This window comes from Barbus barbus (genome assembly GCF_936440315.1).
Source record: "Barbus barbus genome assembly, chromosome: 3".
NCBI lineage: Eukaryota > Metazoa > Chordata > Actinopteri > Cypriniformes > Cyprinidae > Barbus > Barbus barbus.
Genome location: NC_136731.1, coordinates 10,775,688 through 10,803,476, shown reverse-complemented (window position 1 = coordinate 10,803,476; position 27,789 = coordinate 10,775,688). Strand labels below are relative to the sequence as shown.

The 27,789-nt window shown below is 40.6% G+C and overlaps 1 protein-coding gene and 1 long non-coding RNA gene across 3 annotated transcripts in view; one reads left to right on the top strand and one right to left on the bottom strand.

Annotated features, from left to right (window-relative positions):
• Nucleotides 1–27,789, bottom strand: part of LOC306855355 — a 1,003,769-nt gene that overhangs the window by 253,584 nt on the left and 722,396 nt on the right. The window lies entirely within an intron of this gene.
• Nucleotides 5,624–27,789, top strand: part of LOC306855222 (serine/threonine-protein kinase Nek2-like) — a 36,379-nt gene continuing 14,213 nt past the window's right edge. Inside the window, exons 1-3 of one of the 2 annotated variants that reach the window (XM_079393743.1) lie at nt 5,773–5,803; nt 26,846–26,904; nt 27,592–27,675. Coding sequence is in view for 1 of the 2 variants with exons in the window: in XM_079393742.1 (XP_079249868.1) it covers nt 26,853–26,904 (52 nt within the window). In the remaining variant the exon portion in view is untranslated. Of the gene's footprint in view, nt 5,804–26,845; nt 26,905–27,591; nt 27,676–27,789 lie in introns of both variants that reach the window. The other variant, XM_079393742.1, reaches the window with a different exon arrangement.

Here is a 27,789-nt window from a genome sequence, read left to right as displayed (position 1 = left end):
TAGTGAAACAACGGCCCTACCGCATCCCTGAGGCTCGTCGGCAGGCTATTGAGGACGAGGTCCAGCACATGCTGAGGTTAGGGGTGATAGAACCGTCCCGCAGCCCGTGGTCGAGCCCCATTGTCCTCGTGCCCAAACCGGACGGCACCCTCCGCTTTTGCAATGACTTCAGACGCCTCAACGAAGTATCGGCATTCGACGGGTACCCAATGCCCCGGGTGGATGAGTTGTTGGATCGTCTAGGAAGGGCTCGTTACATCACCACCCTGGACCTGACAAAGGGGTATTGGCAAGTGCCCCTTACCGATACTGCCAAAGAAAAGACCGCCTTCTCCACCCCGAGTGGCCACTGGCAGTATCGGACCCTTCCCTTTGGCCTTCACGGGGCACCTGCCACCTTCCAAAGACTCATGGACATCCTCCTCAGGCCCCACCAGCACTACGCCGCCGCTTATATAGACGATGTAGTAATCCACTCGGAGCGTTGGGAGGACCATCTAGACCGTTTGCGGAGGGTGCTAATGGAGCTCCGACGGGCTGGGCTCACCGCCAACCCTGCTAAATGCCACCTCGCCTACTACGAAACCAAGTACCTCGGGTATCAGGTGGGGCGGGGTCTCATAAAACCCCAGGTGCAGAAAGTCAAGGCCGTCCGCTCCGCCCCAAGACCCCGCACCAAGACTCAGGTACGAGCTTTCTTAGGGTTGGCGGGGTACTATCGATGTTTCATCCCTAACTTCTCCTCTCTAGCCGCCCCTCTGACAGACCTGACCAGAAAGGGGCAGCCAGACACCGTCCACTGGGGCCCAGAGGAGGAAAAGGCGTTCCGGCAAATCCAGAGGGCGCTCACGGAGGAACCGGTGGTACGGGCCCCCGATTTCAGCTGCCCCTTTCTGTTGCAGACAGACGCCTCTGAGACGGGGTTGGGAGCCGTTCTGTCCCAAGTACAGGAAGGTGAGGAACACCCCGTCTTATTTATTAGCAGGAAGCTGACCCCGGCCGAACGGAATTATGCGGCGGTAGAAAAGGAGGCCCTGGCGATAAAGTGGGCCGTCCTGGAGCTGCGATACTACCTGCTCGGCCACAAATTCACCCTGTATACCGACCACGCTCCCCTACAATGGATGGCGAGAGCCAAAGATACCAACGCCAGGGTGACGCGGTGGTTCCTCGCGCTCCAGGACTTCTGCTTTGAAGTGCGCCATCGAGCCGGGGCCCTAAATACCAACGCAGACGGCCTATCACGGATGTGGTCAGCGTTTGCAGGTCTGTCGGGGGTCACTCCCCGCCCACCCCCAGTTTCCCCCTTGTCGTTACCGTTTTGTTCCTCCAGGACCAGTACAACGCTTAGGGGGGGGGGGGGGGGGGTGACGAGCGTCCCGAGGAGCTATCAGCGTTGTACTGTATGTATGGTAATGTCTATATGTAAATTGTTTCTGCACTGTCTGGAGCACGCTCTCAAGAATTTCACTCACGAAGGCACATGTGCTGTGGTGATGTGACAATTAAAGTGATTTGATTTGATTTGATTTGATTAATTGATATTAATCAGAATGTCCAACTTATACCTTGTTAACGACTTGTCCAGCAAGCATTAAAATCAGCACGTTATTTTTTTAACAATTTTGTTTATCTTTTCGCGCCCAACGAGTCCACAATCAAAATAGTTGATTACCAAATTCATGAGCGTAGGTAACGCAATCTTTATGGCAAGTAATTAAGATTTGAAAAATCACATAGCAACGGACAAGAGATTTCTTAATAGAAAAGTTTATTTACTACTCTAACACAATGACACTAAACTAACACTAACACTAAACTAGACAACACAAAACAGAAGAGTTAAACACATACATACAGGTAATGAGTTGTTTTGATCTGAAGAGAGTTTTAAGTTCTACTTGTCATTCTCACGAATGCTTTACTTCAACGTGAGGGATTCACAAGCATGGAACTCTTTTATCTTTACTCTTAAAAGATAAATACAACCAGTTTCAGCAGATTTTAGGAGATTTTGCCTTACCGTCTGTGCTTTCGATCAAGCTCAGTCTTTTCCTGGTTGAAGACGGACCGTGCGCGGATTGGTGGCTTGGTAGGTCGTCGTCACGAGGGCACTCTTCAGTGGTTGGTTGGCTTCGTTCTGACTCGCTGACGCTCTCAGGAAGTCGTTCAGTTCTTTGGCTTCAGATGTTAGTTTCTTTCAAAGTTTAGTCTTCAAAGTCTTGATCGCTATTGTAATGCTCAGCCGTGATGTTAGTGGCAAGAAGCTCCGCCCCGCACAGCTGCGTTTTGTGCATACATTATCGTGTTCAGTCATTTTATCACATTAACCTGTTAACCTTCACTGCCATTTGTGGCCTCGCAGGTGAAAATAACCTACCTAAATTAAAATGGTAACAGTTTGTGACAAAGTGTGCTTACACAAACAAATTAGGTATCTTTGGAAAGAAGACACTCTGGGCTTTACGATCTATCATCCAGAGTTGATAATGCTCAAAAATATAAAAAGTTATAGGCACTGACGTGCCTTGAAAAACATTTTTCCACACTGAATGTTTTTTTTATTTCATATACAAATACATGAAATAAGTCCTGGAGCAATCCAAAAAAGCAATGGATCGAAAGCCATGTGTCTCATCAGTTCATATTTCAAATTTGAAGAAGATACCATGAAAAATGAGATTCCTGCAATATTTTTTCTGAAACTATTTATAGTGCCCCCCACCCCCCTGTTTGAGGAAAAATAACCACCAAATGGATTGCAGAATTATACAAGCTATTTTAGTCATTATACATGTTCCTGCATAGTTTTTCAATTATAAAATAATAGACAGATTTATTTGAGCACTAAAAAATACAAAAATAATTATTTGAGTAATAAAAAAGGAAAAAAAATGGAAAAAAAATGCTTTGTATATAGTATGTATACTGAAGTATTCTTCGTTATTCGTTATTACAATGATAAATATCACTGCCAGACGTGAAGTGATATTGCCAGACATGGTCATAGAGTCAGTAAACACACGCTGATGTGCTTCCATTCAGATTATAATCAAACAGATGGGCCATATAATCAATAATAGCTGATCAATGAATCACAATGATAGCCGTCATAGAGTCGCTAATAAACACGCTGATGTGCGTCCATACATATTATAATCATGCAGACACGGCCACATTCCCCACACAATACACACACACACATATAAAAAATGTAGAAGAAAAAAAAAACAGTTTTTTATGGATAAAGCAGATCGCTAAGTTGTGCCCCGCTCAGATGACAGCGTGCGTCACAGAAGCGTCACTGCCGGCTGGAGGGAGCGCCAAATTCAAATAATCTATATTCAGCTTTTCTGAGACTTTTTTTTCCGTGGATGGCCTCATTATGTTTGTAAAACCGTATGCTGTAACATCGTTTAGTTTTTTTACCACCAAGACGCTGTTTTTGAGCGTAATTTATTCCATAACGGACGCGAACAATAACTCTCTGAAGAAATGAAACGTAAACAAAGGAATATTCATCCTTATTACAACGTTATTGTTTCGCTGGACTAAAAGTGCTCGCTGGGATGTTTTTCTGTGGACCCTTACCTCTCTAACTAAACTGGGATTTCAGCAGTGGACGCGTTTGTGGCTCGTTATTACAATGATAAAGGTACGTACTGCTTTTTTACTCTGCGTGTTTGGATGTGTACTGCTTACACAAATGTAGCAAATTTGTGCCACTCATTCCTTATAAGCTTTCCATCGAAAAACAGCGATCTGTCGTCGATGCTTGAGGCTTAGACCCTCAGAATGATATATAGTTTGTCAAGATTAACTTTGTCCCGTTTCATTTATTCTATTAGAAAACAATGACACATGCAAACAAAGAGCGTTCAGTGCAAGGTCGCTCTGGTGAACGCTAACAGGTTAAGAACTTATTGACAGCAGATTTCTATTCATATTATGATCATACCTTAATGAGAAAAGATAATTTTCATTCACACCATATTATTATTCATGAACTCAGCTCTCATCCGAAACCAAATACCTACGTATTTGATATGCACAAAAATACATATATCCTTTGTATTCATTACGTGGTTAATGCATCTATTAAAAGATCCTAAATATAAACACATCGAGCATGTGAACTCAACATCTAGTGATCAGTTAAAGTTATACATTCAGGAAAAAGACTACCATAAGTTCAAAATAACACAACAAGCTTTCACATGTCACAAAAACATCCTTCACATAGGCTGTAAATATAGTGTATATAGTGTTTTTTTCCGAGTATATTGTTTCAATAGCAGAAACTTAGTATAACTCGTTCCTTTTTTAAAATCCTAGAGCAAAAGTGTGGCGTCTCTTTGTCTGTTAGAGAGCGCGTTCCCCCCTCCTTGGGCAGAAGCGCGAGGTCGGGGGAAGGTCACTTCCGTGGGGATCTGGAGATTTTCTTAGTTGGAGTCGGCTGTGAAACCTTCTTCCAAACACTTTTCATGAATTACTGCAAACTTAATGGGGAGAGATTAGGGAGTGTTTCTGTGGAGTTTCTCCAAAATGACAAGGTATTTTGCCCTGTCCGACTTTATGATAAATTCAGCCAAGCACTTAAAGTTTATTCTCGAAAGACATCCAGATGTTCTTCTCCAATATATCCTGGTTTTTATGGGTCTCCTGAGACAAGGAGATTTAGTAGGAGATCGAGCTGGGAGTTAATTAACTTTAGGACCACAGATGAATGTTGCCGTCCTGTTAAAAGTCCTGTGTGTGTGTTCTTGCTTTTTTTTTGACTCAAGCCTTACACAAGGTGTAATAAACTAGTTTTACTGTCTAGTTCAGCCTAACATAACAGACTAACAGTATTATCACACATTCATCAGTAATCATGATCCGGTATGTGTTCAGAGTAAACAGGATTTAATTTCTATGGGTCAGTAAACTTTCTGCTGCATTTTAGTTTCATTTTTAAAGTCACATGATTTATAAGAATCAGAAAAAGGTGGCCAACATAATACACTAACAGTATTATCACACATTCATCAGTAATCATGTTCCGGTATGTGTTCAGAGTAAACAGGATTTCATTTCTATGGGTCAGTAAACTTTCCGCTGCATTTTAGTTTCATTTTTAAAGTCACATGATTTATAAGAATCAGAAAAATGTGGGTGAGGTGAGGTACACTAAACACTTTGAGTGCATATAAATAACAAACATTACATGAAGGATCCAGTTATATCAATATCATTCTAATGGATGTCATTTCATTCTACACAGAATAAAACATTACGTTGTGCTAGTAATGGCATTGACTTTTCATTAAAACTGTATTTATTAATGACAATAATATTATTTAATAATATTAAAATCTGATGGCTTGAAGCTTGCAATGAAAGCTGAGTCTGATTACAATCAATCAAATAATTTAATCAATAAATATTGAAAAGGCTGGTGTCAAACAGGTTTGACTCAACTATCATCACATTTGGAGAAAATGTCTGAAAAATCGTTAATATCAAAATGTAATCAAAACTTTGAAGCCATTTTTCAGATACATTTTAGATCAGATTCTGTCTATACCATGAATTCTCAACTTTCTGAAAGATGTATCCAAGGTGAAAAGGTGTTGTACATTTCACACATTCTTGGTCTTGTGGGTATCATGAGCACATTTCTGAAAGCATGCACATACATGATGATATGTTGTTCCTAGCAAATTCACCTATTAGATTTGGTTGGGAGGGACTTAATCCTTCAATAAATAATGAACAGAGCAGTTCTTTGACAATTCAACCAGATACTCTTCACTGACTCCTGGTGAGTAAAAAATATTATATATCTATGTAATAATATAAAAACAAATACGTATGTGTGTGTGTGTGTGTGTGTGTCCAGTAAAAAAAAAAATCCTTAAAAAAACTGAGAATGTACTGGCAGAAAATTACCAGGACATTTTCTGTTAAATTTACGGACATTTCCTTCAACATTAAAATGGAAAATTCTGTAGATTTACATAATCTTCTGTCCCATAAACGGACAATCCTTTATGCAGAAATTTCAAAAGAATTATGGCATAGGCCTATCTTTAGTAGGAAATAAATCAAGCACAATATATACAAATTGAACATGGTTTATTTTTACCTCATGTAAACATTCTTAAAAGTGTGTTCAGTAGCTTTTGTTTGCCTTAAACAGATGAAGACAAATATTATGACATCAATTAATTTAACAATGTGTAAAGCACCATTGAAAATGCTTGTATTGTGGAACACTTTAGTTTTAAACAGCAACAGGCAGAAAAAAAAAAACGTGAGCAGGTACTTTAAAATATTGGTGTTGCACCAAATAGTGGTCACAAAGACAAACGTCACTGTGAAACAGTCAAGAAAGATTCAAAACATTTTCAAATACATGGGAAAAAATTAATACAAAGACAGGGCATTCATAACAATTGCTATAGACATTAGTCAAGTTAAATGTTCCAGTGTTGAAACAATTTTCCTATAGGAGAACACAATAATATTTAAAAGGACAGTTCACTCAAAAAAGTGTCTTCTGTCATCAGTTACTCACCCTCATACTGTTCCAAATCCGTAAGATTTTCATTCATCTTTGGAACACAAATGAAGATTATTTTAATGAAATCTCTGTGCTTTCTGTCCCTCCATTGACAGCCTATGCAACTACCATTTCAAGGTCCAATAATGTATAGCTGTCAGTTTTCATTAATAGGGATCTTCATTAGTGTTCCAAAAATGAACAAAAGTCTAGCAGGATTGGAACAAGATTTTTCATATAATATTTTGGGTGAACAAACCCTTTAAGTTAGATTACTAACCTCTAATTCATGCTAAATTATCAGCATCTACAACTGACATGGTATTGAAAAAAATAAAAAAAAATTAAACACTTGATACAGAATTTGAAAATATGGAACAAAGATTCATGCACTCATGCCTGAGAACTATACAATCTGAATTAAGAGCAGGGCTCCAAGTGTTTGTGTGCTTTTAGTATCATGTGCCAGTTTGAGAAAACTACTTTACTTTTTTTTTTTTTTCCTGCATGTTCAGTCCAATTTCTATGGAACCCGGCACGTCACCTATAGGAGAGAAAAAAACAAAACAATCTGTGGCGACCGTTTTGCAATCCGTCCCCTCAGTTTACAAACCGTGTTCACGAATTCTTAAACTGTTCCCTCAGTTTAACAAATCGTGCCCACGGATTAATAAACCGTACCCATGAATTTCCAATCCATACGCACACTTTCGAAATCCGTTCCCACAGGTTTGTAAACTGTACTCACGGATTCATTTTAGAAGAACAGCAAGCTACTAGGTAGCCTACGTGTTAACGAACCATGTTGTAGCCTATTATTGTTTTATTGCATATTATTATGTGGAATAGGCCTACAGCAAATTGTCTTAAGTCTTTTAAAATTTTTACAGAAAATCACAATAACTGATGTTGCATTGTTGCTTCAGCACTGTTGACATGTAACAATAATTTTTAAGGCAGGCAGGGCAGAGTTTTATTTGAAGCTTGTCAGAGAAATTGTAAGGTAATTGACATAGAAAATTTCATTAATCACTAATAAGGGTACTAAAGCAATTATAAGTATAAGCTTACCAACAAAGCAAAGGTTTATGAACAATGTTTTGACATGATCTTTAAAATAAAAAAAGTTTAATTTATAAAAGAATCTTTAATTTTTGTGAAAAAGGTCATTTTAGGAATATGGCTAAATACATGTATGGTGTTGCTATGGCACCTAAAGACAATAGTGTCAATTTACTGTTAAAAATAAAATTATTTAAGCTGAAATTACCTGTGTTGTTCTCTTTTTTTTGGCCCATTTTACCTGAATGTTGTGGCTCAATAAGGTACCTGCTGCTTCTCTAACTCTCATAATTTTTTAACTTTTATACTTTTTCACATTTAAAAAATATAAATATATTTAAGAGACCCATGCTAATTTGTAAGGATCATTAGATCTCCTGCATAGCTTATTTGATGGTATTATAAGTCATTTACCAAAACGTGGGCCATTTTAGCGGACTTCACCCTAGTTATTATTATTATTTATAGGTTAAATAAATGAGTGCACTTAAGACAGTAAAATGTTTATCACAAAATAATTCAAAAATGCTTTCTTTTTAAATTACCTTTTACAGTTTTGGAAATGTGTTTGAGTACTATTCATACTTAACACTAAGACTTATTTTGGTGATTTTATTATACTAAACTTTACCATCCAGAGTTAGATGCATGTTTCACTGTTAATGTTGTTATTGAATAACTAGGCCTATTATAACATTGCATTCAGTTAGAGAGCAAAGGAATGACAACATAATGGTACGTTATTTGTTTTGTATAGTGTTGTTTCTTTGTTTGTTTTTTTTAGAAAAATAAGTATATTTTCTATTCTTCTTTTTAGCGTTTATTTTAGGCTATAGGATAAAACACAGGCGGCGATGTTTTATCCTATTGGTGATTAATGTAAAATATATGCTAAAAAGAAGACTATTTTGTGAGTGAGGATCATGGTCTCATTATAGGCTACTATGAAAAATAATGTTTAATAAACACAATACAGTACATTCCGCACCTAAACAGGTGGCCTGGTTGAATCTGGCGGTGGGGGCGGGGTCACAAATCCGTGAGTTTACAAACCCGTGGGAACGGATTGCAAAAATGTGTGCACGGATTATGAATTTGTGGGCACGGATTCAAAAACCGAGGGTACGGTTTACAAAATCTGAGCGCACGGATTGGAAACTTTTGGGTACGGTTTTATTAATCCGTGGGCACGATTTGTTAAATTGAGGGAACAGTTTAAGAATTCATGAGCACAGTTTATAAACTGAGGGGACGGATTGCAAAACTGTCGCCACGGATTGTTTTTTTTTTCGTGCCGGGCTCCGTAAAGTTCCATGTTGAGATTTGAAAAAAGCTCAAATTGTACATGGATTCTCGAAATTGTTCATACATGAGTCTTAGAAGCGTAGGGAAGCCTGGAAATGACAAGAAATGGAATTAATGAAAGTGTAGTACAGAGTAACATGCTGGTTGAGATTGAATTATCAACTGCTATTCCAAATACTTTCCAGTTCAAACATTGTTTATAAAATGGTAAACTTGCATTTCTAATGGTCTTCAATTGCATCTGTTATGTGTTCTTGTCAACAATGTTTTACAATATACATTGAACAAAATTATAAACAGAACACTTTTGTTTTTGCCCCCATTTTTCATGAGCTGAACTCAAAGATCTAAGACTTTTTCTATGTACACAAAAGGCCTATTTCTCTCAAATATTGTTCACAAATCTGTCTAAATCTGTGTTAGTGAGCACTTCTCCTTTGCCGAGATAATCCATCCACCTCACAGGTGTGGCATATCAAGAAGCTGATTAGACCGCATGATTATTGCACAGGTGTGGCTTAGGCTCTGTTTTAACTCAGACTTAAACTGTGTCAGAACAAATGAATCTTAATAATGTCAGATAACTTAGATAGAAAGGTATGTAATGGATTACAATCAACCAAACATTCAGACAATATTTACACAACTATCAATACTTTGTTGACCAATTACCAAGCAATGCTTCATTTAGTTCAGTCTGTGGTGTAAAAAGGTTGCATTAGCAATTAAAGAAAGAACACAAACAAAACATGCTCAGGTCAAAAGTGTCTGAATAATCTTTGGTTGAACCAATTTTTTAAATCAATTTTACTGGTAGTCCACTGTATGAATGATTTTGGGGTATAATATGTCACAGTTTATTTTGCTATACTCACTTACATAAATCGTAGTGTCCTGCACCCACTAGTAAAAAAATATATTAAAAATTATATCTGGTGTCTGAATAATTTTTGGTTTGACTGTGGTTTAATTATTGTTAAAAGTACAAAGTAATTCAGTCAAGAGCAGTGAGACGCATCTCTCCAGTTCTTAATTTGTAAATTTCAAGGTCCCGGAACAAAGCGGGGTGACGGAACCGGTATGTGATTAGAGGAGGCAGAGGTAACGGAGCATTCAGCCGATCACATTGGTGGGCCAGCTTAAGTGATTAACAGTGTACATCAGTTGCTTTTATTAGGGTTTGTACATGAAAAACCTGAAAAAGCCATGACATTTTGAAACATCAATTTCCAGGCCTGGGGAAAACGACTTTCAAAATACTAAAAAATAATGGAATTTTATTTCTCAAATCTCTGTAATAGTTATAATTAATCATGTCCAGAATTTCGTGGGAGATTGTGTGTATATCACAGTTTTACTCATCCCCGCAGCTTTCAAGTTTATAATGAGGGGAATTCCTGCAAACATTTATTCAGTATAGCTAGTAGGTTATATGAGTAGCCTAAATAAATCCCCACAAACTAGCAGATTAAATCAGTCATTTGAAAACAGTGCGAGTGATTCAGCTGGACCGCGTCTTCTCTCTTTCACTCTATCATAGTGGCTTCACATCAGCGCATCTCGTCTGCAATGAGCTGCTGCACACTGATCCAAGACTTTCGCTCGCATTTCAGGACAGTTGACAGAATTGTCACTTGCTTAATCGGGTCATTGTTGCATCGTCACAAAAATTTATAATTTGTATAATTCTTTTTAAATCAATCGGTACTCGCACGCTCCAGAGGGGGTTTCAAGGCTGCGTGCTCAGAGTCGCATCCAAAATAACTCAAATTAAATAAAATTGAAACTTAATAAAAAATCTATACAGACTTAATAATACAAATCAAACTATATTAGTTTATCAATAATCCTAAAAAAAAACACTGAGCCAAACACACATGCTAAAAAAACAACAACAACTTACTTACATTTATCAGACGCTTTTATCCAAAGCGACTTAGATTGCATTCAAGTTACAGTTTTTGTTTTACATTTTATCAGCTCTTGCTTTCCCTGGGAATCGAACCCATGACCTTGGCGTTGCTAGTGCCATGCTCTACTATTTGAGCTACAGGAAAGCCTTACTTACTTACACATAGTAAGAAATGGTTATAAAAAATAGAAACAGAAGAGAAACAAGTAAAGCGATAATTATAAGAAAAATAAAAAGCGATAATTATATCCTTTGCCGGTGTCCCTATCCAGTGGAGTCGCACGGTAGAGTGGGTGGTCTTTACACTCTTCGGTCTTCACACGAAGGCTGCCGCGGTAACCTACTCTTTTAATACCCATTTAACAAAAAACTAATGTAATTCAGCTGAACACTTTCCTGTTAATCACAACAAATGGCCAAGCAAGCGCCCGACACTGACAAACTGTGTGACAAATACACACAAAATTACGCAAAAATGGCAGTCCTGGCCAGTATCCTGTTTTTTTCTTAAGTAAATGTGAACAGCTGAGAAAGAAAATGCATGTGTATAGGCTATGGATCCGTGCATTATGTATTGTGAGAGCGGGTCGCGTCTTTTGCGTGCTCAGGTTCATTATTTCAAATGTAGATGTGCCGCAAGCACGGTCATTATAGAGGATTTTTCATATATGCACATATATCAGCCGTAAGGTTATTTTAATTTCCCTGTTTCGTATTTTAAGTATCATTAAACCCGTGTTTGATTATCATGATTTAAAAATCCACAGTAAATACTGCTCAGCATTAAGCAAAGTTAACAGTCTCATGCAGGCAGTTTTTCATTTTGTGTGAAAACATGACTTTAGCACAGCGGAATTTGTACAATTTCCCTGTGAAACACAAGTTTTGTATAAGTTTTATTGTATCTATAATGTTGTTAATATGTTGTAAATTATTTTATTTTATGCAACAAAACATACAGGGATGAAATTCTGTGCCCTGTATAAAATGATTTTTTTAATATAATTTTATGATGTTGTTCATCTGAGGTATTATTTTCCAAATTTTATGAGCTGACATGGACCAGATATTTTTTTATGATGTCCTGATACAAAAAAACAAGAATTCAATTTTGTTGCTAAATTTTGTAACTTTTCAGATTACCCTAGCAACTTATTCTTCCAAAAGCACCTAGCAACAAATGTAGCTATTCTTAAAATGTATTTGGCAACTTTTGACTCAAATGATAAAAAGGAACATTTACCATTTAAACTACACAAAACGAGGAAGCAAAGATGCTTAAGTACATAAGTACTACTGCCTTATCTGTACGTACTACTGCCTTATCTGTATATTCTGTACATATGTAACATATTGTAGGCACTGTATATCCTGTACCTCTGCTTATTGCACTTCTGGTTAGATGCTAACTGCATTTCGTTGCCCTGTACCTTACATGTGCAATGACAATAAAGTTGAATCTAATATAATCTAATCTAAATGCTTAGTAGTGCGCACATCACGTGAATTAAGTTAGATGCTAACTTTTACTTGTTTAGCTAATAAAAAAAAAACACTTATAAATTGTAATCGTTCAAAAATGTGTACGTTTTCAAAAATTAAATGTATTTACATTTAAATATTATATTATGCATTTATATTGTTTTACGAACAAATCAAAATGAACAAATATAAAATAAATTTTTTGATGTAGATTTGATGCAGAGACAATTTTGTATCGTGAAATATATAATGATGTCCACACAGTGGCGTCATAATAGCAACTTTCACCTCATTTAACAACTTCCCCTGAAAAATAGTTGGCAACACTCAATAGGGTGAGAATACATCTCTTAGGATGAGAAAACGTCTATTTTCTGTCTTTGTTTTAAAACAGACCGATTTGCGTCATAGCACAAGTTTGCAAGCATTATTACAGTGTAACTGATTGACATGTGGACATACAGAATCATACCTGAAACAGAAAACTATAAATACTGTAATATTCCCTCCTCACTTCGAAAACTGTGGGCTTCCACACAGACACGCACACACACAAACAATTCTCTGTGTGAGAAGAGTTTATTTGACGGGGAAGGATGGAAGGAAAGATGAAAGATGCAACATTACGCCAGCAGGGGTCACTCACACTTCATAAAATAAATAACAAACAGTTAATTCTGCCGAAATACGTAATACATGAAACAGGTTTGATGCTATATTATTGATTGTTTATGTTGCTAAGGGTGTTGCTCAGTGATGCACAGAACTGTTGGGTGGAGTGGTCATAGCCCTGCTTTATCATGAATAAAACACAGCTGCTGACCATTTAGAACTGAGGACTGGAACTAACTGTTTTATATAGACGTTTCAAGGGCAAGAACATAAACAAACGTTACTGTGCATACACGCTTTTGTGGCGCTAACCTAACTTCCGGTAGACTTCCACAAAGAATCAATAAAAACAGCAATGTCCCTCTTGAGTAGATAATTTCTGATAACAATCAAAATATGTTTGCTTCGTGAATCAGACGGGCTTACTAAACATGCAAATGCATCCTCTGCCAGCAGGAGGTGCTTTTGTAGTGACCAAAATTGGTTTCCTCGGTAACGGCTATACACAAAACAGCGCTGAGCTCACAAACGCTGCTTAATTAGCCTTTTTCACACTTCCGCGTTTCTGGCTTCCGGTTTGGCGCTTGCAGGGTAAAAGTTTTTCCGGTGACAACAGCGGCTGTACTGAACAATAATTAATTCGAGAATCAACGTCTTTTTTTTTACAAATTAGATCCTATGAAAATGCTTGAACTGCCGGTACTGTATTCTATATAGCGCACACATTTCACAATGAACTGTTTGGTCAGCTCGGGTCATCACAAATACAAGTGTTACGGGGCTGACGAGACGTGAGACGTGCGGATCCATATGCAAAGTTTTATTGTAGAACATGGTCAGAAAACAGGCTGGGTCAGACAGTGGCAAACAGGTATGGCAAGGGCAAGACAGAGCAATCCGTGGAGCAAGCGTGGGTCGACGATCAGCGAACAGTATCCAAAGGGGCAAGGCAGAGAGATAATCCAGAGACGAGAGCAATAATCCAAACGGGGAACAAACAGAGTCCAAACGGCAAGGCGAAGGGTTATTCCAGGAAACACGGGCAGGGTCAGACACAGCAAGATAAACAAGGCAAGACTAGGACTAGAACAATGGCTCTGTAGAGTTGCTATCGCTAGGTGAGTGATAAACGCTAACAATACTCGGGCTCGATGCTGAGGAAGTCCATGGCTTATATAGTGTGTGTGATGGTGATGGTGATTGCGAGATGGTTCTCAGGTGTGGGCGTGATCATTGTGAACAGCTGTGTATGAGTCCGTGTGGTGAACGAGTGACCTCTGGTGGCTAGTGAACGGAAGTGCATGGTCAGGATTCGTGACATAGTCCCCCCCCAAGGAGCGGCTTCCAGACGCTCCTATATAGTCCAGGAGCGGAGGCGGAACAGGGGGAGGGACGGAGGGACAGGTCCGTGAGGAAGTGGGAAGACCGGGGACTGAGGCAGAACCGGCAGAGCAGGACACCCAGGCGGAACCGGAGACCAGGACAGAGCAAGAGCCCACCAGGGCGGAGCAGACGGACCAGGAGCCCACCAGGGCAGAGTAGATGACCACCAGACCGGAGTAGAAGACCACCACGGCGGAGCAGACGACCACCAGACCCAAGCAGAAAACCACCATGGCGGGGCAGACGACCACCAGACCCGAGCAGAAGACCACCAAACCCTAGCAGAAGACCAGCACGGCGGAGCAGACGACCACCAGTCCGGAGTAGAAGACCACCACGGCGGGGCAGATGACCACCAGACCCGAGCAGAAGACCACCACGGCGGGGCAGACGACCAACAGACCCGAGCAGAAGACCACCACGGCGGGGCAGAGGACCACCAGACCTGAGCAGAAAACCCTCGACAGGAAGCAGACTGGGCAGGAAACCATGGCAGAGTCTGAGATCTGGGGTAAACAGAGACAGACAACACAGGGAGAGCAGAGACAGACAATACAGGGAGAGCATTCATGATCACAGAGGGCGTGGCAGGGCAGGACGAGGATTCATAGACGGCGTTTTTAGCCGTGACAGGACAGGGCGAGAGCTCACAGACGGCCTCTTTAGCCGTGACCGGACAGGGCGAGAGCTCACAGACGGCCTCTTTAGCCGTGACAGAACAGGCCGTGAGCTCACAGGCGGCCTCTTTGGCCGTGACAGGACAGACAGTGAGTTCAGGGACAGCCTCCATGGCCGTGACAGGGTAGACAGTGAGTTCAGGAACGGCCTCCATGGCCGTAACGGGGCAGACAGTGAGTTCAAGAACAGCCTCCGTGGCCGTGACAGGGCAGACCATGAGGTCAGGAACGGTCTCCGTGGCCGTGACGGGGCAGACAGTGAGTTCAAGAACGGCCTCCGTGGCCGTGACAGGGCACACCGTGAGCTCAGGAACAGCCTCCGTGGCCGTGACAGGGCAGACCATGAGGTCAGGAACGGCCTCTGTGGCCGTGACAAGGTAGACAGTGAGTACAGGAACGGCCTCCGTGGCCGTGACAGGGCAGACCGTGAGTTCAGGAATAGGTGCCACCACTTTGGGAGGTTCTGCAGCGGAAGCCGCAACCTCTGGAGGCACTGGAGTAGACTCGTGGACAGGAGAGGCCTCAGGAGCACAGTGTGCAGCCCACACACTCAAAATGGCGACCGCCATAACGGGAAGCACTGAGGTCAAGGGAACAGTCTCTGTAACAGCCCGGGTTGAGGCCCTGGGAAGGCCAGCTGCTCGCACTGATATCAGTGGTGGGTCCCTTATGCTGGAAACCAGACACGGAACTCGAAGGACTGACCCTAAATCTCTGGTGACAGCCTCTGGCAGCTCGGGTTGAGGAGCGGAGGCGTGGAGAGACTCTGGCTTGACAGCGATGACGTGAGCAGACACTGGCTTGACAGCGATGACGTGAAGGGGTGTTGTTGTTACCGCCATTTCGCGAGTGAGTGCAGTGTCGCGTTCCTCCGCGACACCCATAGTGAACGGAGAGCCCACACACAGCAAAGCATAATCCATAAATTGACTGAGAGATTAACGGGGACCCTCGCGGATTAACTGTGACCGGAGCGGCTGATTAATGCCCTCGCAAAAAAAATCTATGAGTGCACAGTCCGGCAGATCAGAAAAATAGGCGAGGTCTAAGTATTCCTGAATATAATCCTCGAGCGGCCGCGAGCCCTGCTCGAGGGTTAATAACAGTCGTGCAGAGTTCATACCTGGCCAATGTCCTCTTGAAAAGCCGCTGGATCCTTGTGGGACCGAGTATTCTGTTACGGGGCTGACGAGATGTGAGACGTGCGGATCCATATGCAAAGTTTTATTGTAGAACATGGTCAGAAAACAGGCAGGGTCAGACAGTGGCAAACAGGTATGGCAAGGGCAAGACAGAGCAATCCGTGGAGCAAGCGTGGGTCGACGATCAGCGAACAGTATCCAAAGGGGCAAGGCAGAGAGATAATCCAGAGACGAGAGCAATAATCCAAACGGGGGAGCAAACAGAGTCCAAACGGCAAGGCGAAGGGTTATTCCAGGAAACACGGGCAGGGTCAGACACAGCAAGATAAACAAGGGAAGACTAGGACTAGAACAATGGCTCTGTAGAGTTGCTATCGCTAGGTGAGTGATAAACGCTAACAATACTCGGCCTCGATGCTGAGGAAGTCCATGGTTTATACAGGTCCTTCTCAAAAAATTTGCATATTGTGATAAAGTTCATTATTTTCTGTAATGTACTGATAAACATTAGACTTTCATATATTTTAGATTCATTACACATAACTGAAGTAGTTCAAGCCTTTTATTGTTTTAATATTGATGATTTTGGCATACAGCTCATGAAAACCCAAAATTCCTATCTCAAAAAATTAGCATATCATGAAAAGGTTCTCTAAACGAGCTTTTAACCTAATCATCTGAATCAACTAATTAACTCTAAACACCTGCAAAAGATTCCTGAGGCTTTTAAAAACTCCCAGCCTGGTTCATTACTCAAAACCGCAATCATGGGTAAGACTGCCGACCTGACTGCTGTCCAGAAGGCCATCATTGACACCCTCAAGCAAGAGGGTAAGACACAGAAAGAAATTTCTGAACGAATAGGCTGTTCCCAGAGTGCTGTATCAAGGCACCTCAGTGTGAAGTCTGTGGGAAGGAAAAAGTGTGGCAGAAAACGCAGCACAACGAGAAGAGGTGACCGGACCCTGAGGAAGATTGTGGAGAAGGACCGATTCCAGACCTTGGGGGACCTGCGGAAGCAGTGGACTGAGTCTGGAGTAGAAACATCCAGAGCCACCGTGTACAGGCGTGTGCAGGAAATGGGCTACAGGTGCCGCATTCCCCAGGTCAAGCATAATAAACCATAAATATAATATAATAAACCACCCAGTTTTTTTTTGTCTCCTAAAATCTTTACCCCTTTCTCAAACCGAGCCGCCTGTCTGTGTGACGTCACACGGACGAAGGCTGCTCCCACAATAGTTTGACTGACAGTAGCATTTTAGCACAGTCTTACCTCAGACCTGCCCTGAGTGAGGTGTCATCAGTTGTTTCACCGCCGGAGCAGATGAAGACACGAATGAGTCCTAAGCGATTGAGGTGTTCTGTTCTTGGATGTAATAATGAACATAACAGTCATCATTTACTCCCGACATCTGAGTGGCTGAAGAGGATTACGTTTGGTTCTGAAGGGAATGCGCCCTCGATCTGCCTAAATGCATCTATGTTTGTGCGAATCATCGTTCGTGCGAAGTGAGTACAAGGTCTTTTAAATGAATCTTTGCAAATCGTCTTTCCTACTAATGTGCTAATTAGCAAGTTTCAAGATGAATGCGGCTAAAGTAAACAGTCCCTCAGAGAGGGGCGGAGTCAGCAGAGCTCATTAACATTTAAAGGAGAATGACACAATACGGCTTGCTCTAACAAGATCTGTTTTTGACACAGTAAAAAAGGTGTTTTTTACACTACAAATGAAAAATTTTAACCCAACTATGTTACAGACTTTTCATTAAGACCCTAAAGAATAATATGAACTTGTGGAAAATGGGCATTATATGACCCCTTTAATGTATTTGGTTTTGGCGGAATAGATCTGCTACGCTGCAGAGCAAGTACCGAGATTTGCTACTGCCAATATATCCACAACATGCTGCTGTGAGCATGTAAGAAGAACTGCTGCTGCAAATAAACATACATGAAATAGCCCCCTATAGCATATGTGTATCACCTCGTAGCAAATCTATACAGATGGAACTGGGGAAGGTTGAGGGTTTCTGAAGCACGCTGCAAACTGGTACAACAAGCACTAATCATATACTTGAAACCAGATAGCTCATTGGCTACCGATACAGGAGAGAACCAATCAGCTATGCCATGTGATAATGATGTCATTAGATCAAATTGAATTACACATTTCAGACTGTGCCATCTAGAGTTTCATACCAGAACTCTGTATTTCTGTCACGACAACACTCGGAGGGATTGGCATGGGAATGTACATGACAATGTTAATGGATTTGGTCTTGGCAGAATAGATCTGCTACGCTGCTGCTGCTATGTGTGCCTGGGCTACCACGCCGACCGGCTTAACGCTAGTGGCCTATGGCTATGTGTGCTTGGGCTACAATGCTTACCGGCTTATCGCTAATGGCCTATGACTGTGAGCCTAGGCTACCACGCTAACCGGTTTAACTCTAATTAGACGCGCACTATGTGTAATGTTAATTAATAATAAGGATATTGCAATCTGATAGATAAGGCCCCAGAACCCACCTGAGCGAATATCATAATTTAGTCATTGGATAACTGTTACTTTCTCCACTTCATCAGTTCCAGCGGCAGCAAAACAGCTCGATAATTCATGAAGTGCAATGATGAGACGGACAAGGTAGACAATGCATGCCATTTTTTACGCTCTCATGCAAATAAAGTTATCAGACTTGCAGTGCACAAAACTCCTGGGTAGACTGACCTGAATGAACTGAAATAAAAGCAGAATATACATTTTTCCCCATTTCTGATAGGGCTGCATGATAATGGTTAAACTGATAATCATGATTATTTTGATTAAAATTATAATCACGATAATTAATAACGATTACTCTGTAAAAAGGGACTATACACAGACTTCATTTAACCAACTATGATAATACAAAGACTCATGGTTTTGGTTAGTGTTTTGTAATTTGTATTCACATTAGATTTTCTAAGTGACAATTTGCTCGCAAATGAGACAGCTGAACTAACATTGCCATGCAGTTTTCAACTGATTAACATTATGAAAACGGTCAAAAACTTAAGAAACTCCTAATATAACTTCCAATAGTTCCAATTTATGTAAATTTTTTCCCATTGTATTGCCACAGGTAACACAATAGAACCATTATTGAAACTCTGTGAAAGTTTGATCATGGCAGATTTGGTTACACAAACAGCACAAATGCTTGTGAAAAAACGCACATAGACTGTACATGTCACTTTCTTGTATGCAGAAATTGCTGTGGAGGGATCGCTATTCGCTAAACTCCAGCACATGTGTGTTTTCATATCATCAGCGCTTGTTCCGCCATCAGTCAGCTCGCACAGATTGCACAGATTAAGAAAACACAGGGTAGAAAGTGTATCCTTAAAGGAGGGACTATAGCGCTTCATGTCTGGCAACCACAAGCATGAACGATAGTGAATACTTGTTAGCAATGCAAGCTAATGTGGCAACCCGGAGGTGCATTTGAAGGATAATTTACCAACTACGCCACTCAGGGAGTTACACCCAGAGAATTTAGTGTCTCTAAAAGGACACGCAAGTTTGTTCACCAATAATCGCTCAGAGACATGGGTAACAATACAAAACAGTTGACTTTATTAAGTTACACAATCACTTTAAAACAATCATTAAAATATATCAGGCCTCAGTCAAGCACAGCTCATCACAAGGGTTGGACTCCAAAAAGGTCACAGGGACACCGGCCAACTGGGGCTTACCAGCAGGGTCAGGCTATCAGAGATTAGGCTGCCTATAGCAGAAAACTCATTCCTTTCACCAGTGCCTGCAAACACACACACACACTCACACCATACTCCACGGATGGACACGGCACACTGTGAACAACACACCACCACCACTTAGAAGGGAATAGAGCCGGCCTCCCTGCCTTTGGCACCCAGATCCTGCAACCCAAGAACAGCACAATTTTAAGAGTCACTAAAAAGCACACAGAATAATTAAAGCGCTGAATTGCCCTATGACGATTTAAATTAAACAACAAAAACCCAAAATAAGAATGAACAAAACTGGAAAAGAAATGTACAAGGCCTATTTGCCCTCAAATTACAAGTCATAAATTAAACAAATAAAATACAAACTAGAAAATACAATTGCATTTAATAGAATTAACTGAATTTCGTGTGGTGCATTCGCACGGGGTAAGCGAAACCTGTGATTTTACTTGAATTTACTGACTTTTCTTCCGGATACCCGGATGTCAAGGCTATGAGAGTCCCGTTCTATGGTCCAATTAGATGGATTTAAAAAAGAAAATAAACTAATATAGTTTTGTGCCCCGTGTCATTTACATTTCACCATTGTAATCATTCCCATTTTTTCAATCTCCTCACACTCTCTGTCTCGCCTGCCTCAGTCACAGTCACACTGATGGGCCATTAGCAGCTTTAGGGGAGGGCCCTTTGTCTCTCAGGTGAAAATCACTTCATATTCAAGGCCATTACCACTCCCTCACATATACGCTTTCTATCACAAAACATGTCTTTAAAAATTTAAATCAATATATTGTTTTCTGTGAGAGAGTAAACAAGATGATTTTCACATAATTTTGAAGCAAAAATTCTAGGCTACAAGATCCAGTTCTCAAAGGTCTTGTGAACAATTGTTCTGTATGTGTTTTATGGCCTTATTTCAGTGACTTCAAAATGGTAGTTTTTTACTAACCATGCGTAAACGTTGCTTTCTCAAAAACACAATCATGTACATAAATTCAGCTAACATGTTATTGTAGCCCAGTATGTGCTGTTTACAGTGTTATTAGACATTAGCCATTTATATTTTATAAGCAACTGAAAAATAATATATGTCAGGGCATGTCAAAACTTCTCCAGGCCCCCAAAACACCCTCAGACCCCAGAGGGTTTAATATCATGAGCATCTGTATATATATATATATATATATATACATATATATACATAATGTATGTATATATAGTTTTGTAGCCATAGACTCGCATGCTTTGTACTATCGTAAAAAATACATTTTATATCTGAGAAACTAATTATTATTGTTTGGCACGTTATTAAAATCTATTTCTGAACAGAGTATATTAATAATAAACATGTTCGAAACATACTTAGACTTGTAGCATTCATCATGTTACAATGTACACTCATATTACTTTTGTTTTATATAGAGCACTCGCGCTGTAAGACATTTAAATAAAATGTTCAACATGTTTTACTCAATTTCAAACATTGTATTAAGGAATTCAAGTTTGGGAAAAACCCAACTATGATTTTGTAGTCATATAGCCTAGTATGTATGATTTTATTGTAGCCTATGATATGGTTCTGTAGCCATAGACTCACACATGCTTTGTACTATAAAATGGCGTACTTTGTACTATAAAAAAGAATATTTTATAACTGAGAAACTTATTATTATTGTTTAGCACGCTATTAAAATCTATTTGTGAACAGAGTATTAATAATAAACATGGTCTAAACATTCTTAGACTCGTAGGATTCATCATGCTGTAGTTTGGGAAAAACCCAACTAAATGTGTTCAAGTTTGTCACAATAACACTTTAACTAATGCAAAAAAGAAACATTACTTACTCATCAGATTGATCTCCTCTGCTAGATGAAATATTGTTCTTCTTGTGAGGGAAATCCTGCCTTTACTCAGTGCGTCTTCTTCCAGAAACGAACAGTAGCTGCGATGAACGATCTCCTCACTCTTTGTGTTGGTCTCCATGTACACGCGGCTCACGTGGATATTTACATATGAACGGTACGAGCCGCGAGAGGGCGGGATTGCATTACAGATAATGAGTTAGACGGGAAAGACTGAACATCGTGTTGGTTTCACATGGATTACTTCACCACAGAATGTTTGTTTTCGATAAGACTTCATTTAAAAGTTGAAAAGCTTTCTATAGATATATCTCCTATGTCTGTGTGTTGAGAATTCGCCGAGTTACAGTTCATTTTAGTGACGTGTTTCTAAAAGCAGTTCGCGGAGACGGAGAAGGAGAAGACAGAGAGCGCACCCTGTTTCTTTTCTTTATTTCCAAAAGCACAAAAGTATTGTTGTTCTTGTGAGTGTACACAAATAAAAGTAGAAACTTAACAGTTTCGATTGCTGTATTCTTGTATATGTGCTCTTATCTGTACAATCAAAACTGAAAGTGTAATTTAAGTTCTTTTCGGCGTTATCAGGAGAAGATGCCGCAAAACGCGTATCCGCGTTTGTCGACCCCAGAGGGTTAAAGCCTGTTTACCATCTTTATGTTCATTAATTACAAAAATTATTCACTCTTCTCTTGTTTCTGGCTCTGTACCCTCCTTTCTTAAATCTGCTGTAATTTCTACCATCCTTAATTAACCAGGGGCTGATCCATCTAACCTAGATAATTACAGTCCGATTTCCAATTTGCCATTCATCTCTAAAATCTTAGAAAGTGTGTTGCAACACAGGTCCATGATCATCTTTCCAATAATAAACTGTTTGAGCATTTTCAATCTGGTGTTTTCGTCTCCACCACAGTACGGAGACTGCTCTTGTTAAAATGACTAATGATCTGTTTTTGACAGCTGACTCTAGTTTATTAACCATACTTGACCTGAGTGTGGCCTTTGATACCATCTCGCATAAGATACACCTTGACAGGATAGTTTCTATTGGGATCACTGGCACACCCCTATTCTAGTTTATGTCATATCTCTCTGGTCGCACTCAGTTCATCCAACTCAAGAACTTACGATTAAGATCATCCACAGTTTGGTGTTCTGTTTTGAGCCCGCTTTTATTCATTCTCTGCTTACTCCCGCTTGGTCACATTTTCAGGAAACATGGTATTCAATTTCACTGGTATGTCGATGACACCCAGCTCTACCTGTCTTCTAAAACCCATGACACTTTTCCTCTGCCTTCTTTGTCCAGCTGTTTAGCTAAAATCAAAGACTGGCTTTAAGCTAACTTTTTAAAATTTAAAGGCAATAAAACTGAGGTCTTGTAGGCACAAGATCTACTCTGACCAAATCTGATTATTCTTCTGTGGATATTGATAAATATGTAATTTGTCCTTCTCCACAGTTTAAGAGTCTGCATGTTATTCTGGATAGCACACTTTAGTTTGAACCCCATATTAATAATATTATACATACTGCATACTTTCATCTGCGCAATATTAGTCGTCTGCGTTCTTCCCACACAATGAATAACACTGCAACTCTCATCCATTCACTGATTACTTCACGTATTGATTATTGTAACTCTCTACTTACTGGTCTTCCTTCTAAACTTCTCCATAAACTTCAGTTGGTTCAGAACTCTGTGGCTCGTGTTCTTACTAGAACTCCTTCTATTGTGCTCCTCTCACCATTTCTCCAGCGACTGCACTGGCTTCCAATGAAAATTCTGCTTCTCACATTCAAGGCATTTCACAATCTTGTTCCTCCATACTTTACTGATCTTCTTCATATCTACACCCCTCCACGCTCTCTGAGATCTTCACATTCACTCTCCCTTGTGTCACCACGTATACTCTTAACTACCATGGGAGCTAGAATTTTTAGCCACACGGCCCCTCGTCTATGGAACTCTCTCCCTCTCAGAATTCGTAATAGTAACGGTCAGCATATTTTCAAATCCTGTCTTAAGACCTACCTTTTTATCAAGGCTTTTTTTATGACCTGCTTTTACTAGCCTGTACTATACTGTTTCTATTATGTATGTGTGCTTTTAAGTTGTTTCCGAAGAGTTGTTTATATTATTGTTTGTTCGCTTGTAAGGTGACCTTGGGTGTTATGAAAGGAGCCGTCAAATAAAATGTATTACGATTATTATTATTATCATTATCTTGATCTAAATGTATGATACTATGGAAGACCAAAGGTTAATTTTAATAAACTTAGCATTTATAAGACCTTGTCGAACGGACACACAAAATAAACTGCAGAATCAGCGCAGTCCTTATAAGAAGTAAAGAAGTCTTCTCTCAGCCATCTGTGGTCGTAATAAATTATCAACACTGCGCCCAATTGTCTGACTAGCTTCCTGCCCTGCTCTGCGTATCTTCCCATGGGACCCATAAAAACCATGATAGACTTGAGAAGAGAAGGACCACCCCCTCATGTTGTTCCTGACTGACTTACCATAAATAAAATTTGAAAAAAACAACAGTACAAAGAACGTTGTATCTGGAAATGCTCCAGCGACAGACACTCTGGGATCCCATGACCGTTTAACCATAAATTAATGATTTAATCAACAAAGGAAGACTGATTTACTAGGAAATGTCTGAGCTGAAGCACCGCAGATACACACCTGAAATGACTTTCTGACCTCCGGACATCTCCTCCTTTCTCTCCTTCTGCATTCCAGAGGAGACGCACTCTGTCTCTTCTGCGTTTCTACACTGAACAAAATTTTAAACGCAACACTTTTGTTTTTGCCCCCATTTTTCATGAGCTGAACTCAAAGAGCGTGCAATTGGCATGCTGACTGCAGGAATGTCCACCAGAGCTGTTGCCCGTGAATTGAATGTTAATTTCTCTACCATAAGCCGTCTCCAAAGGCGTTTCAGAGAATTTGGTAGTACATCCAACGGGCCAACCGCAACTACGTGTAACCACACCAGTCCAGGACCTCCACATCCAGCATCTTCACCTCCAAGATTGTCTGAGACCAGCCACCTGGACAGCTGCTGCAACAATCGGTTTGCATAACCAAACAATTTCTGCACAAACTGTCAGAAACCGTCTCAGGGAAGCTCATCTGCATGCTCGTCGCCCTCATCGGGGTCTCGACCTGACTGCAGTTCGTCATCGTAAACGACTTGAGTGGGCAAATGCTCACATTCGATGGCATCTGGCACTTTGGAGAGGTGTTCTCTTCACGGATGAATCCCGGTTTTCACTGTACAGGGCAGATGGCAGACAGCGTGTATGGCGTCGTGTGGGTGAGCGGTTTGCTGATGTCAGCGTTGTGGATCGAGTGGCCCATGGTGGCGGTGGGGTTATGTTATGGGCAGGCGTATGTTATGGACAACGAACACAGGTGCATTGTATTGATGGCATTTTGAATGCACAGAGATACTGTGATGAGATCCTGAGGCCCATTGTTGTGCCATTCATCCACGACCATCACCTCATGTTGCAGCATGATAATGCACGGCTCCATGTTGCAAGGATCTGTACACAATTCCTGGAAGCTGAAAACATCCCAGTTTTTGCATGGCCAGCATACTCCCCGGACATGTCACCCATTGAGCATGTTTGGGATGCTCTGGATCGGCATATACGATAGCGTGTTCCAGTTCCTGCCAATATCCAGAAACTTTGCACAGCCATTGAAGAGGAGTGGACCAACATTCCACAGGCCACAATCAACACCTTATCAACTCTACGTGAAGGAGATGTGTTGCACTGCGTGAGGCAAATGGTGGTCACACCAGATACTGACTGGTTTTTGGACCCCCCCCAATACAGTATAACTGCACATTTTAGAGTGGCCTTTTATTGTGGCCAGCCTAAGGCACACCTGTGCAATAATCATGCGGTCAAATCAGCATCTTGGTATGCCACACCTGTGAGGTGGATGGATTATCTCGGCAAAGGAGAAGTGCTCACTAACACAGATTTAGACAGATTTGTGAACAATATTTGAGAGAAATAGGCCTTTTGTGTACATAGAAAAAGTCTTAGATCTTTGAGTTCAGCTCATTAAAAATGAGGGCAAAAACAAAAGTGTTGCGTTTATAATTTTGTTCAGTGTAATTTACCTCGTTATGTCTCTTACAGCGAGGAACACACAAACTTTTATTGACTTTGTCAAAAGACAATCAGTAATTACTGCTTTTATTAAAGCAATATACTCAATAAACAACATCTACTAATGTTGTTTTTAATAAGTCTTTCATATGCTTGGTGTGGTTATTAGAATGTAGGATATTTTAATCTATGCCTTAACCCCGTTTAGTAGAAGCTAGTATATGTACTCTGTGTATGCCAAATACTTGATGTTGGGTGAAAGCTGGTTTTATTAGCAACACATTCTACCTGAGGAAGAATATTCAAATGTTCCTTTCTTTAAACACCGAGGATGTTCATTTAAAAACAAAAAGATGCTACTGTTTGTTTTAATGAAAATACATTTATCTATGTATCCCAACTCAAGCTACTGTTCAGGTGACAAAAAGTTTGACACCCCTTAGTTTTTTTTGTTCAAAATCACATATAAATAGCTCCTTAAGGCAACAACTGCACGTTTTACAGTGTACCCAACTTTATCTAATATTCTGTATTAAATTGAATGTTTTTGAGAATGAAGAAAATTATTGTGAAAAAAAAGTGAAAGTGACGTGACATACGGCCAAGTATGGTGACCCATACTCGGAATTCGTGCTCTGCATTTAACCCATCCATAGTGCACACACTCACACAAGAGTGAACACACACCCGGAGCAGTGGGCAGCCATTCATGCTGCGGCGCCCAGGGAGCAGTTGGGGGTTCGGTGCCTTGCTCAATGGCACCTCAGTCGTGGTATTGAGGGAGGAGAGAGTGCTGGACATTCACTCCCCCCACCTACAATCCCTGCCGGCCCGAGACTCGAACCCGCAACCTTTGGATTACGAGTCCGACTCTCTAACCATTAGGCCACGACTTCCCCTACAGACTTGTGTTGTGTAAAAAAGTAAGCTTTCTATTGTAATGTATTTTTCTATTTTCCTAACAGGTTTAAAATGAGCAATTCAAACCAAAACACTAACCTGAGGATTGAAGAGTGCAGAGCCCGTGAGTATTCACACTCATTAGCATCAGAGATAATGTGCAGGTCTCTGAAGTCTGCAAGTATCTGAAGGTGTCTGAAGTGTTGCCGATCTTGTTTTGGTACTAAATGACCTAGTAATACACCAGGAAACTTGATTCAACAGTCATTAAGCGAGTATAAGAGAATCAGGAGCTGGTTTGGAGATCAGAAGACAGATATTATCAAGGCAGAATGTTAAAGAGGTTATAAATCTCAGATACCGCAACAATAAAATGCACAATAAATCAGCAAAGGGTAAAAATGTGCAACTTCTTATTATAATGATGCCAGCTATGTTAATATATGTTACTATGTGTATCTTTAATTACAAAATGAACAACCGGTCAGTAATGACATTGATTTAAACTTAAACCTTAAAGGTCCCATGACATGCTGTTTTTTGGATGCTTTTATATAGGCCTAAGCTTCTCGTTCCTGAAATTCAGCCTTGGTGCAGAATCTCAGCCACTACAAGCCAGTCCCACAATGAGCTTTCCTTAGGACGAGCCATTTCTGTGTCTGTAGCTTTAAATGCTAATGAGGAGGAGAGAGGCTGGGCAATGTGGAGGGTGGGTGTGTGTCCTGCAGCTTGCTCTACGGTACCATGCGCTAATGTTGACAGTGGATGTATGGCAATGGCTTGTAGACACGCAGTCATTCAAGCTTTTCAGTTTGACCCAGAATCTGATCCGGATGGAGAAGCACCGAATGAAGAAGTTGCAACTCAGCGGCTACAGCAGGACGTCTCCAAAATGGTTCGTTTAAAATATTGTGTCTGGATACGGTCAGTGTTTCCCACACATAGACTTTACCTGGGCGGACCGCAACAATATCCACCGCCCCCTGCCATTAGCTCCCGTGTCTCACAC